General features: G+C 37.3%; 1 protein-coding gene across 4 annotated transcripts in view; it reads right to left on the bottom strand.

Annotated features, from left to right (window-relative positions):
- Ubr3 (ubiquitin protein ligase E3 component n-recognin 3) overlaps positions 1-14826 on the bottom strand; it is a 159124-nt gene that overhangs the window by 85692 nt on the left and 58606 nt on the right. For all 4 annotated transcript variants that reach the window (XM_059260641.1, XM_059260643.1, XM_059260642.1 and 1 more), the window contains 8 exons: positions 8872-8958; positions 6079-6144; positions 5897-5986; positions 5094-5222; positions 4581-4633; positions 4355-4488; positions 3928-4013; positions 2812-2953 (listed from right to left, as the gene is read on the bottom strand). In XM_059260641.1, the coding sequence (XP_059116624.1) occupies positions 2812-2953; positions 3928-4013; positions 4355-4488; positions 4581-4633; positions 5094-5222; positions 5897-5986; positions 6079-6144; positions 8872-8958 (787 nt within the window). The remainder of the gene's footprint in view (positions 1-2811; positions 2954-3927; positions 4014-4354; positions 4489-4580; positions 4634-5093; positions 5223-5896; positions 5987-6078; positions 6145-8871; positions 8959-14826) is intronic.

Genomic DNA, 14826 nt, shown 5'->3' with positions numbered 1-14826 from the left:
CACTGGGGGGAAAAACAGTAAAATCTTAAGGATGTAATCTTACAGATGATTTTAGATGGGACAAATGTCTAAAAGGTGGCCTGAAAAGCTAGAAAGCTCTTCCAGAAGGCCTGGGGTTCAATTCCTAACACCCACATGATTACTCACAGACACTTATAACTCTAGTTCCAGAAGATCTTATGCCCTCTTCTGACCTCTGAGGGTACCTGGCACACATATATGGTACACATATATACAGGGCAGGCAAACACTCATAAAATTGTTATAAAAATTAAAAAATATGTCACAAGCCAGGCAGTGGTAGCACATGTCTTTAAGCCCAGCACTTGGGAGGCAGAGGCAGGTGGATCTCTATGAGTTCTAGGCCAGCCTGGTCTATAGTGTGAGTTCCAAGACTGTCAGAGCTACACAAAGAAACCTTGTCTTGAAAAAAATGAAAATAAATAAATAAATAATAATAAAATGTCACATGTGGTGGCTCACACCTTTAATCACAGCATTCATGAGGCAGAGGCAGATGATCTATGTGGGTTCGAGGCCAATGAAGTTCCAGGCCAGGGTTACATAGTGAGATCCTGCCTCAGAAAAATAACTGGTCAGCCCTGAAATAACACATACAAGTAACACTGGGTAGACTAAGCAATTTGTATTTATATATTTAGAGAGAGAGAGAGAGAGAAAGAGAGGGAGGGAGAGAGAGAGAGAGAAACAATTAAGAACAAGAGGCCATGAATTTGAGTGAGAGCAAAAAAAGAGGAAACATGAAAGAGGTTGAAAAGAGGAAAAATAAAGGGAGAAATTATGTAATTATATTTAATTTCAAAATGCTTTAAATTGAAAATAAATAAAATACTAAAATATGTCCTGAGAATAATTTTAGAAATGGTGTCTCTTTCACTAAGTTAAATGATTTTGTTATTCTCATTCTCTCTAGCAAAATCCTTAACATTTGCAAACACAGAGCTTAAGCTTATTTCAGTTTCTACCAAAGGAAACTGTTGAGTATAGTCCCCAGTCTGCCTTGAATTTTAGTGTGCGTAACAAATATCCAAAGAGCTTGTTTATCAAGCAGTTCCCAGGTTTTACCCAGAGAGATTCTGATGAGAACAGAGAGGGAATGAGGCATGGGGTGAGTATTTGGAGCCATGCCTACAGGTGAGCCTGGTATACTCTGTTAATAATCGCATCAGTCAGGAACTCCACTCCATTCCCAAGTTCATCTAGATTTCAGAAACAGTGTGTTCTTTCCATGATAAAGACACACTCTGCTTTCCCTTTAGTGGAATCATATTCCACCCAGATACTGGATTACTTCTTCTACTTATGAATACCCCAGGAAATAACACGTAAGGCTTTTCTTCTGTCCTTTGCTAACTGTAGTACATGCTATATGTAACTTCAAAATGCATACTAGACTTTCATTTAGAAAATAATGTTGAGGGCTAGAGAGATGGCTCAGAGGTTAAGAGCACTGGCTGCTCTTACAGAGGACCCAGGTTCAATTCCCAGCACCCACATGGCAGCTCACAACTGTCTGTAACTCCAGTTCCAGGGCATCTAACACTCTCACACCAATGCAACAAAATAAAGTTAAATAAATTATTTAAAAAAAAAAAAGAGAGAGAAGAAAAGAATGTTGAAGAGGTCAAGGAGCACAAACTTCAACCTCTTCAAATTTTTACTGTGAAAACTAAAGTATTTTCTTATTAAGACCCCTCTGTCAATCAAAATTTCACCAATTTCTCACTCTTGTCAATCAAATCATCTATAAACGTAGGAGGAAAACCTTAGAAAGCCAATCACTTAAGGAAAAGGCTTCCGTGAATTTAAACATGTTAAGCTGTAAATGCCATCAGCATCCTATACAGACTTTAAACTGTCTCAGGTTAAAAATTAGATAGTGAGCATTGTGGGAAACACCTTTAATCCCAGCACATGGGAGACAGAGTAAGTAGATCTCTGTGAGTTTGGGGCCAGTCTGGTGGACACAGAAATGTCCAGGTCAGCCAAGGTTACATAGTAAGACTTTGTCTTTTAAAAAAAATCAACAAAATAAATGAATAAATGATGAAACTGCTTCAAATCGAATTAAGAAAGATGCCTTCTTTCTTTCATAATTTATGGTTCATTCATGGTTAGTGGTCACTTACAGAATGAACTAGAGTTCCTAGTTAAAGCTGTTTTTGTAATTTAGTTATTTTAGAAGGCCACAATGTAACAGAAATACTTTCTGTTGTTATTTGAGACACAGTCTCTTAATTATGTAGCCCTGGTTATCCTGGAACTAGTTATATAGATTAGGCTGGCCTAGAACTCATAGAGATCCACCAGCCTGCTTCTGCCTCCTAAATAGAAGTAACAGCACTGTTTACTAGGAAAAACATAAATTTATAAGAAATTAGGCAGAAGAATACCAGAACTGGATTACTACAAGACAAACATTTTTAGGGTTAAAGTTAGTATAGCCCTGGTTTTAGAGGACAGGACCTGAGTCGCATCCAAGAACACACAGGAAAAGGCATGGGGGCATGCACTTAGAATCCCAGAGCCGAGAGCTGGAGTCAGGCAAATCTCTGCGGCTGTCTGGCCAACAATTTGCCTATTAAACAAGCTCTAGTTTTAGTGAAAGAACTGTTGCAAAGAACAAGGTGGATAGCATCTGAGGAATGAACAATACATTCAAAGGTGACTTCTGGCTCCGGGATATGCATACCCACACAAACACACATGCACACTAAATAAATAAATACACAGATAAGCATTTCTTTCCGTGTACACAGCAAAGAATACACTTACATTTGTAAAACATACCTTTGGGAGTATACATGCCCTGCTGCATAGAGCCTCCAGGTTCAAAAACAGGAGCCTTAAAATCAGCTACAGCAGATAAAACTGACTCAAAGCTGTAACTTCCAGGAATAATGCCACTTTTGGGGTTGGGATTTTCTGGGATATGATGTATGTGTCAAGAAAAAAAACAATATTAACGACTAGAGCAAGCTTCAAAGTCTGCAAATTACTCATTTCTAATTCATTTTACCAAAATAGAAAATGACTGGCAGTAATGTATAAAGTTGGCCACAAGAGGGCCACATAATAAGTCAGTATTAACTTTATGGAGTTGTCTTTTTCAATCATTTAAATCTAGGATGCAGTTAATAAACTATATGATGAAGTAGTCCTAAGTATACTTCACCCCCCCAAAAAAAAATCATCAAACTCCATTAAATGAGAAGAAAACAATTTTAATTATCTTCATTTTCATCAATGCATATGCTGCACTCTTCAGAAACCCAGAAAGAACGGGGCAGCGGCGGCACACACACATTTAATCCCAGCACTTGGAGGCAGAGGCAGGCAGATCTCTGTGAGTTTGAGGCCAGTCTGGTCTACAGAGCAAGTTCCAGGACAGCCAGAGCTGTTACATAGAGAAACCCTGTCTCAAAAAACCTGCTACTGAATAATCAGTTCTATACCAAGGACCATGCTTCCAGTAGGTAGAGGGTAATCCATAAACTTGAAAATTCTTTAAGACTCAATTCTAACAAAAATCTTTGGAATGTTTAAAAGCCCAGTAGTGGTAATTTTAAGGACTCTCTCTAAGCTCTATGAATTCCAGGTTGGCTACATAAGAAAAGAAGACATAGGTACCATTTACAAAATGTCCACCTTCCACTCCCTAATGTTGTCCAGAACTATCAGTCCTGAGGTCAACCTAAAGTCTAAGAAAATCTTTCCAAGAGGCAGTAAAGGTGACAAATGCATACCGCCTGCCCTGAACATATCCTTCAGCAAACAACTGAAAGAGATTTTTCTTTTTCTGCATATTTTCAAGTCTAAGGGGGAAAAAATCCTTAAAAATTGAGATTTTTTAATCCATAACAGTAATTTTTACTATGAGCACAAAATTGCATTTTTAAAGGATATGAGGTCAAGCAAAGAGCTATGCGTCCTGTCATTCATACACAGCTGGGCTACCATTTCTGCCCTGAGAATCTCATCATCAGACATTCCTAAAATTATTAAAAACAGAATTAGTCAATATGGAGATGGATTATAAAGAATTCACCACATATTTTATTATGATGTTCTACAAAATGTGAAATGCCTTAAGTTAAAGAGTAAAAACTACAAGGCCCAAACTGAACTGCAGTTTCACTACCTTAATATTGTAGTTACTATAAGCAAAGAATTTTTTAAAGATTATTCTAAACCATGTATTAATGGTATATATCGAGATTTTAAAGGTATGTTTAAATATATGCACATCCTTTTTCTTTCTCCATAAACCAGACACTAACAGGAACAGGGAAAGAGAAAGAAAAAGTAGGTAACATCACGATTTATGGTTTACCTAAGTGTAAACGCAGACTCAGAAGAATCACAAGGAAGGTGAGTGCGCCCTCCAGCATCGAGCGCTCATGCTCCACATCAAGTACTGTATTGTGGTGCTGTGAAGCCATGGTCAGTAAGTCCACCACCTTAAACCTATAAGAAGAAATAGTGCAAACACATTTTTAGAGAATAGAAGAAAATTAAGTTAAATCCCAGATATTTTCTAATATGTATCCTGTGCTTACCTTTCAAAGACAGACGATATAAAGTAATCTGGGTCAAGTCGAGAAGCACAGACCTTTAAAAACATGGGGAAAGCTTTATTTCTCACATTCAGTTTTGCTTCTTATACTAGTCATCTTCTTCTATAAGCTGTGAGCCACACAAACCCAGAAAAAGCACCAAGGACTAGTAAAAGATATTAAGGATAGCTGGGGATATCAAATTCCTAAACAATAGAAAATTCATTTAGGAGCACAGCCCCACACAAGCATCTGCCCACTTCATCTAAGTCACATACAAATGCAGTATTTCCCAAGCCCACAATGAATCTACGGCTTCATGCAGCACAAGTAGGTACAGCCTTATACAGCAAAGCCTGCTAGAACCATTTCAATTCCTTCCTCTGTTCTATCTTGCCTTTTCTACAGAAACCCTCAAAACAGTGCTTGCCTGGGCTTTCTGCTGCCTCCTGACTACATCAAGACACACATCGAGGCACTTCTAAAGCACAACATCTGGCTATCGAGCTGACTCACCTGTAATAAGTAAATATCGGGATCAATCATGGAGTTGCAGAAATGAGACTGGACATAGGTCATGGCTTGTCCTTTGATTTGCAGACCATTTCTTACCCACATGTTGCTGTGGATTTCAGCAAGACTAGCCTAATAAAAAGTGAATTAGAAAATAGGTCATCTAAATTTAATAAAATTATATTATATTAAGTAATCATTTCAAATATTTTCACTTAATCATAGTATGAGCTTAGCATTCTGTCCAACATTATTCAGTTTAAATATACCTTTTTTGTTTGTTTGTTTTTGTTTTTAGGACAGGGTCTCACTATATAGCCCAGGCTGACCACAAATTCACTATGCTCCTCAGGTTGGCCTCTGTTCCACTATGTAGGTTTATTCTTAAATATCCAAACTAATGACTGTATTTTATACAGCTCTCATCTTTGAAGTTTAAAAACGAGCTAGTTTTCCACTATGGATACATTTACAATAACTTCACTGAAATCTTTTTGAGATATCAGTGCTTATTTTTCTTTCAACCCTTGCCCTGCAAAATATATCTATACATAATGCTTAAAGACATAAGCATAAAACAAATCTAATTGGTCAAAGTCGATGAATATACTATACATTTTAGTTCAACCTAACTCAACTTTCAACCTAAAAAAAATCTTGTAAGTAACTGGAACTAAAATCAAAAATTAGATTAGAACTTACTCTATTAGAATTTAATTCTTCATGTCCAGCATCAACTAAAGCTAAAGGAGGATGAGATAACCAAGCCATCCCATTCAAGCTGTTTTAGAAGCCTGAATACATACTTGAATTTGGAGTGGGTGAACCATTAGTTTCATTAACATCTCCTGATCCGGTAAAAGAGAATCCAAATCTAATTCTTGACATTTCACAGCCTAGAAATCCATGATCAAAAAGTTAGTAATTCAATATTCTCCCCCAATTTATAAATAACATCCAGAAAAGAATTCGTTAGTGACAAGCTCACCTTACTTAAAAACATAGCATAATAACGGTGTAGTGGCAGGTGAAAGGTGACTTGGTTAGGAGCTGGCTGGAGTAAACAAAATTCACAAATCAGTGTTTAACACAAGTTCCAAGGTTTTAAACATTGTAAACATTGTCCTACCTAGATTAATTCCTACACTGTTTTTTAATCAACACTGAAAATCTTAGAAGCATAGCTTTGAAAAGAACAACATCTCAATAGGAACTTCTGAAGTTTCAAATACCAAACTAGAATAAGTTCTTTGGTGTTAAAATGTACATTTGAACCCCTCACTATATAAGTAGCTATAAAAACACAGACAGATGTATCTATATCCCTATCTACACTCCTACTGCTAGGTTAACCCTGGAGAGAAAGGAAAGCACTACACCCAATTCTTGCTTTCTAAACACTTTCCTCCACTAGAAATCATCAGATAGCCTTACAAATACTGACTCCGGGAAAGGAATAGGGAAACTATACATACAATAAACCTAAACCATCTGAAGGGACATAAGCATGCATGTACTCAAAAATGATGGATAAGCAAAACACAGAAATCAACTTGAAGGGGCTCTCACTGGCATCAAATGTAATACACCCATCTGAGAACCATCTGAACATCAAACAGAATAGAGCACTCTGAGAAAAACAGAAACTATGAACCTCCATCATATAAAGTCAGGCCGGGCGGTGGTGGCGCACGCCTTTAATCCCAGCACTCGGGAGGCAGAGCCAGGCGGATCTCTGTGAGTTCGAGGCCAGCCTGGGCTACCAAGTGAGTCCCAGGAAAGGCGCAAAGCTACACAGAGAAACCCTGTCTCGAAAAAACCAAAAAAAAAAAAAAAAAAAGTAAGTCAGTGAACTGAAAACTGAATAAGAACACAGAAATATTTGCAGCTTCAAGATATGTCCTCACAAAAATATCTTACTAATTACAGTGAGAAAAAGAACAACTTTATGCTGAAGAAGCCCAGCAGGCATCATACTAAGTGAATAATCAAAGCGAACAAACACTGGAACAAACATGTCACAAACCATCAGAGTAGACACAACGAAAGCCTCCAACAATCTTTCTGTGATATTCCTGGAAAATACATATAACCTGAATTTAATCATAAGGCAAACCTAAACTGAGCAACACTCTACAAGATAACTAATCTACACCTTTCAAAATGCCACTGTCTGGAGAGAAACAAACACTGAGAAAAGTGTTCCAGAAAGAGACCTGAGACACCGTAACAAAATTCCCCAGGTGACTGAACCCCATCATTCTGCTAAGAAGAACATCAATGAGAGCTGGAGAGAGAGTCAGTAGAGTGTACAGGGGGACTGCATTCCAGACCCCTAGAGCTCATGTAAAAAAGCCAGGTACCCTGTTACTTCCTTATAATCCTAGCACTGGGGAGAGAAAGAAAGGCAGATCCTAGGGCCAGTCAATCAGGTTGGCCTACTTGGTGAGCTATATGCCAATAAGAGATCTTGTCTCAAAAATAAGATGGACAGCTCCTAAGGAATGACACTCAAAGTTGATTGTGACATCCACAGGCAATTGCGTGACTTGCATGTACATATGTATGTGTACACACACACACACACACACACACACACACACACACACCCCAAAAATAAAATATATCAATGAGCAACTACTAAGACATAAATGACTTCTAAGAATTAGATGCTTAGAATACATGAATGATTATAAAGTTGCATTTTGCTTACATAAGTGAATATTCTAACTTATGGTAAGTGCATATTAAAGTTTTGGGTAGAAATGGGGATAGAATCAGTAACTCAGAGATTCCTGAAAAGGAAGTTCTTTATATTCCTAACTTTTCAGTAAATTTTCTGACTGTGTTAAAATATTTTTCAGAAAATGAAACCCCTAACTTTGTACACTAAACTAATTTAGAAGAAGAAGGGGAAGGAGGAGGAGGAGGAGGAGGAGGAGGAGGAGGAGGAGGAGGAGGAGGAGGAGGAAGAGGAAGAGGAAGAGGAAGAGGAAGAAGAAGAAGAAGAAGAAGAAGAAGAAGAAGAAGAAGAAGAAGAAGAAGAAGAGGAAGAATTCACCACCCTTACACACATACACAACAGGGGTCCTACCTGCCCAAGGTTCAGAGCTTAAATTGGGGGTTGGGCAATTGGGGAGCACTGTCTAGTCTTTCTTTCTTCTGCATTCTGTGTGTTCTGAGCTACTTCTAATAGAAGGAGTGACTTCTTCAATACCAACAGAGTGTGCCCTGTTCTGTTCATTATTAAGAAAACACACCTTGGTTCCAGCTCATTCTTCCATTCTCTATCAAGAACACTGCTCAAATAATAAAGTTGGAATATACTTTTCATTAATTTCTTCTGCCCCATTCACATTTATGCCAACACTTTTACTTCTTCAACTGAAGCTAATTTTCACTCCTAAGAAATGACACATATACACTTAAAATGGAAAAAGTATGCCTCTGTCCTTTAGGAGACAAGCAAATACAATTAAGGTTCTCTGCAATTTCCTAAATGTCGATGGACTAGCCATCCCTTTTCCACCTGTTCTGTGAAGTCTTTATGATACCAATTCTTCTACTCTTATCCCATTAAAAGGTACTCATAATTTTCAATGATAAATGAAATCTAACACTTTTTCCTTAAATGCTATTATATATGCCAAAAACCATCCATACCTAGACAGGTTAGAGATGTAGTTCAGTAGTATAGCACTTGTTTAGCATACACAAAGCCCTAGGTTCAATCCCCAACACAACCCATTTTTAAGCATATACAATAAATACATAAACTTACCTCATCTACAAAGTTAATAGCATCAAACCAATCTTGAAGAGCTTCAAGGCAGTACCTTACAACATTTCGGGTATATTCTTGAGTTTCCTTTAAAACAAAAAAAAGTTACAAAAATTTCATAGTACATAAACATAGATAGTTTGAACATTAAATTACATGTAGTAAAAATTATAAGCACTGCATATATAATGGTAAAATGTATATATTTTCAAGATAACCTATATTTTGTTTCAAGAAACCATTCCTTCATAAACTAAAAGTAGCGACCAATGACAAATATGAAAATTACAGAATACAATGTGCTTCCTTCTATTTATTCTTTAAAGTGAAGCAAAGTTGGCAAATACTTTAAATAAATTAAATGCAGGCTCTATTTCTATGGCTCCCCAAAAATAGTATAAATTCATTACTATTATTACTATTATTCACCAAATACAGAGTCTCCTTGGGGATGATGAAAAAGTACTAGACATAAACACTGGTAATGGTTAAAAATCACTGTCACTGAATTGTTCACCTGAAAATGGTTAAAGAGCAATTTTTAATGGATATTAGACACAATAAAAAGGAGGACAGAACATATACATGCTATAATTAGCCTGTAATATCTTGGCTTAGAAAAAGAAATGGTGTGAGCCATTTGCAGTATGAGAACTGTGAAAAGCAATTACAACGTTTATAATAAAATGGATCCACTCAGTTAAGTTTTAAGTTAAATGAAAATGTAACTCTAAAACAGGCTCTCACCAAAAAGAGAAATATATATGCTAGGACTGGAATAAAAATCTCTTCCCTCCTTTCCTCCATAAGTATGTATAGTTCCCAGGAGATACTGAGAGGTCAGAATTGGAAAGTAAATGGCTCCTTTGGTGGATAATGACAATGTTCTAGAATTAGTGTATGTAATGTGGTTGCACAACTTAGAAAATACACTATAAACCACTGAATTGTATGATTTAAAATGGTTAGAACAGCAAATTTTATCTAAAGTGAGACAATTACGAAATGTCCTTCAGGAACCAATGTATAACATAAAAGAGCATGAAGCATCGAAGTCAAAGAGCTAAACCTCATCAGCTACCTATATAAACCGCCCATGCCTTTAAAACCACAAGGCGAATCTCACACTCCTTCCTTCCTTCCTTTCCTGAGACAGAGTCGCATGTGTCCCAGGCTGGCCTTGAACTCCTGCACCTCTGCATCACCACACCACACTCCCCATTCAGTCTTCATTTCTCCTTTACCTTGCTCTGCTCCACGTCCTGTCACTTCTTCATGACATTATCATATAGGTCCTCGCCTATTTTGCTGCCACCATCCAGTCCAAACATCACTTATCTGGTCACCTTGCCAACAGTCTCACTCTGTCCCAATCTAGCCTGTATAAGATTTATCTTTATAAAAATATTATCTTACACATTCTGCTCCCCATCTCTCACTAAAAAAATTTAATGACATTTACAAGTTAACAATAAATAACCTGTCTTAAACAAACTAATGTGGAAGTTAATTCATGTATAAAGAAACCTTGAAGGTCCAGAAGACGGTTCAGTAGGTAGAGACAACTGCCACCAAGCCTGACGGAGTTCACCCCCAAGGACTCAAATGGTGGGAGAAGAAAACTGACTCCTGATCTTCATACCCACACTGTGGTGCACTCAGACACATACAACACCCCTCCAACAATCAATCAATCAATCAGTCAATCAATAAACACATAAAGTGTGAAGCAAGTTTTTTGTTAAGAAAAAGAAACTCTGAAAACCAAATATGCCATTTTCAGAGTTTAGACAGACTGTTCCATGAGTGAGTACAAGTCTAAACAACAAAGCTTTACCACAGAACTTAGCCAAAGGTACCAAGAATGCTTTTAAAGATGACCTATTAATTCCACTTCTAAACGCAGTGTATTTTAACATAGTGTTCAGATGATCTCTTCTCATTCTCCCACCTACATTCCTCACCCTAGTGTACATACTGGTAATTCATCATTTTATAACCTGCCATGAGTTATTTAAATTTTGTCTGAGTTTCTCCATTAATGGGCATAACACTACCTCCCTCCCAGAAGTCATGAAGATACAAATGAAATTATGCGTATAAAATGCTCTGTGTCTGTCTAGCACTAGGCCTCATTAGCAAGTAGCTGTATGCGCCAAGCAAGAATCAAGGACTCATTGAGTCTGCAGTAACCAAATTTGCCACTAGATGGAAGCAATTATACAAAGACAATAAATCATATGAGCCATAACTTTATAATACTCAATCCTTTCCTTTTAGATTTTATAATCGAGAATGTAGATACAAAATAAATGCTTAACTTTAAATAGTATTGCTTCTTCTAGTTTCCATTTCTAAAACTGTCAAGACTGCTAAAAACAGCTCTGGCCATTCTCACTGAAAAATAAATAATAGCAATTTGGTAAAGAGCACTGGTTCTGAAATCAGACAGATTTGCTTTCAAATTCAGCTTCTACTTGTAGCTGTGTGACCCAAGAAAGCTGTCTAATCTCTGAAGGATATGGCTGATACTTCCTAAGAGATGCTCTGGGGTTGGATGAAAGTGTCTATAGAGGGCCTAGCACAGCAGTTGGTATCTTGATGTTCATCAAGAAAATACCTTATCTAGAAACTAGATGCTTAATTGAAGTCACTCTCTCAGCTACTGAAAAGATTGCAAAGAAATTCTCCAGGCCTATTCTCTCACTGTCTTCTATACCTCTTAGATTAAGGGAATGCTTATATCTAGATAAGCATACTATGATTCTGGTCTTCAGAGACAAAAAATAAACCATTGCTTAGAACCAGTGATTTACCACAGAGATAAATACAAACCCAGCTTCATAATCCAAAAATCACCCCAAGCAAAACTGACAAAAGAACCTGCCTAACACTTTCATCTCCTCGTGTCAGTCTACCTTCATGAATCCGAGTTTGTTGGCTTACAAGGCATCTCATTCTTCTGGGGCTCCTCTTCTCCCTTCTTTCTTTGTGGTTCACGTCTCCTTGGTCTCCCTTCTTGACCTCATCCTACTACCTAGTGATAAATAGCATCTACATGCCAAAGACTAAAGTTTATAACCTCAGTCCAGATTTCTCTTTTGAGCATGAGACTCACACCAGTTGTCTTTTCACTATTTCCACTTAGACATTTCAGACATCTCTAAAACAAGAGTTTATAACCTCAGTCCAGATTTCTCTTTTGAGCATGAGACTCACACCAGTTGTCTTTTCACTATTTCCACTTAGACATTTCAGACATCTCTAAAACAAGAGTTTATAACCTCAGTCCAGATTTCTCTTTTGAGCATGAGACTCACACCAGTTGTCTTTTCACTATTTCCACTTAGACATTTCAGACATCTCTAAAACAAGCTGAATTCATCCTTCTATTACTCCCGTCTACCTCTGTACATATTATCTGATAGTCAAGTCTTCTCAACGAAATATACATCACCAAGTCTACTAATTAGGCCTCTAAAATACATCTTGAATATTCAAAATATGTAACTTGAATATGACAATTCTATGCTTATGTTTATGATCATGTTTATTCTCCTATTGTGGCATCTTTTAAATTAACAAATACTTGAATTTGTTTATGGAATAAAATGTGACATTTTGGTGCATGTGTATACAATGAATGATTATATAAAGGCATCAGCTATCAACTCAGATGCTTATCTTTTCTATTTTTTTAAGTTGTTTTTTTTTTTTAAGTTATGTGTAAGTATGTCTGCATGTGAGTGCAGGTGCCCTCAGAAGCATCAGATTGCCCTGGAGTTTGAATTACAGATTGTTGTAAACTGCCTGATATGAGTGGTGGGAATCAAACTCAGGTCTTCTAGAAGAGCACCAAGTACTCTTAACCACTGATCCCACCAGCCCCCATTAAAAGGAGGAGTAGAAGTCTTCTTAATAATAAGAGAATTAAAAAATCTATTTTTTTAAAGGATTTGAAATAGTGAGTGAGGTAGGTCCAGCAAGATAGCTCAGCAGGTAAAGGTGCTTGCCTCCAAGCCTGATGATGTGAGTTTGATCTCTGGGACCCCTGTGGTAAAAAGAGAGGATCAATTCTAGCAAACTGCCCTCTGATCTTCCCATATGTGCCATAGTGTGTGCATGCCCACATATACTAAATTTAAAAATGAACTAATTTGTCTAATTTTTAAAAAGAAAAATTCACAATGTTAAAACAAGTCCCCCTCAAAAAAGTTTGAAATATCCATTTTATTAATGATGATCACCATGCTAAGCTTCAAATCTCAAAAATATCCCTTTGGTCAGATTTAAACTTTGTATCCTCTTTTTCCAAAGCTCCCTCACTATCAGTTTCCAGAGACCATCATTCTTCTCCTCACTTCTAGAAGTGCGTTTTAAGAATCTAAGTGAAATATCCAAGAAATTGGCTTAACAAAACATCTATTCCGAGTCATGGTATGTGTGCACGCACACTAAACAAGAGCTCTACCACCATGCTACACTCTCTTATACTTAGTCTTTTACATATAAATCTGATCCCAAACTGTTTTTAAAATCTTCACAGACGTCTCTTTAATTAAACCCAAGATTCTTCAATGTATCTATAATCCCTCTCTCTCCAATGAATCATATCTACCCTTGTACTAGACACAAATCCCTGTACAAACACACACTTTCACAGGAGATGGTTTACTCCCATTTACTCCCCCATGGCCCCCACTAACCCACCTTCTTTTATTCTTCGCACAGCTGGTTCCTTCACATTCTTTTTTCAGAAAGGCCTTCTCTGGTTTTCAGATTTAACATCTCTCCCACAAAAACAGTGTTACTTTGCCACAGAGCATAGTAACAAATAAGTCCATATGTTTACACTGTGTCCGTAAGAATAACAACCATGTCTATCTGGTTCAATACCAAAGTACCTAACATGTAGACAGTGTCTAACATAGACCAGCATTTAACAAACCTTTTGAGTAAACTAGCAAACAAACAGTTCTTAAATAAATACTACAGCTGAGATTAAACAAGGAACTATGAATACAAAGGGAATGCTATTTGATGACAGGACATTAATTAAGCCATCAGCTTGAGTCTTACAGACTTTCTCAAAAGTTAACTCTAATGGTTATTCACTCTAGCTAGAATTGCTACTCAGATTCAACTGCATATCAAATCAATCAAAATCTCTAACAATGGGGCTTAAACGTGTATTTTTTTTTTTTTTTTACTTCCCAAATTTACTTTCAACTGCATATTAGATCAATCAAAATCTGTGACCGTGGAGCTTAGGCACTTTTTTTTTCTTTTTTACTTCCCAGATAACTTTCCATGCAGGAAAAGCACTGGGAACAAGAAAAGACAATGAGGCAGTGTTGGGGGCACAGAGGTCCTTGTACTAAGAGAACCAGGAACGTTAATCATGCAGGGATGTCTCCTCACTGGAGGAGATAAAATCAAATGCCTGTGTTCCATCCAGAAAGCTGAGAGTGGATTTTGTTAACAACCTGGTGATCCTTTTGCTGTCTGTGGAGGCAGACCTCACCCACCTTTTGCTATCAAGGCACACCTCACCCTAATTCCCCAGAATGGTTATTCCAGACTCTTCCCTCCCTAGACCATTACCCATCCTTAGGGAAGATGTCCAATGTTCTTTATGGCCTGCTGACCTCTATGCTATCAGTCAGAGACCACATGAGAGTCTAGGCCTTTTAGCTATAGAACCCATCCTCATGGTCACATGCACTTTGTAAAGAGTTCCTATGTAGTCACACCTTAAGCTTTATTGTGCACCTGGAATTAGACTGATTGGACTGATTGTTGCCTGGAAACCTTTTGTTTTTAACTGAAAACAAACTGTCCTGTTTTAAATATGCTGACAATGAACCACCTGGTATTAGACTTCCTGAAGTCTGATCCAGGTTGAGGAAGTCCATTGGACTGGGTTTTCATTCTTCTCTCTTTGTGGGTTTGTTT

This window comes from Peromyscus eremicus, chromosome 4 (assembly GCF_949786415.1).
Source record: "Peromyscus eremicus chromosome 4, PerEre_H2_v1, whole genome shotgun sequence".
Lineage (NCBI taxonomy): Eukaryota > Metazoa > Chordata > Mammalia > Rodentia > Cricetidae > Peromyscus > Peromyscus eremicus.
The sequence above is the reverse complement of the archived record's forward strand: the minus strand, read 5'-3'. Positions and strand labels throughout refer to the sequence as shown.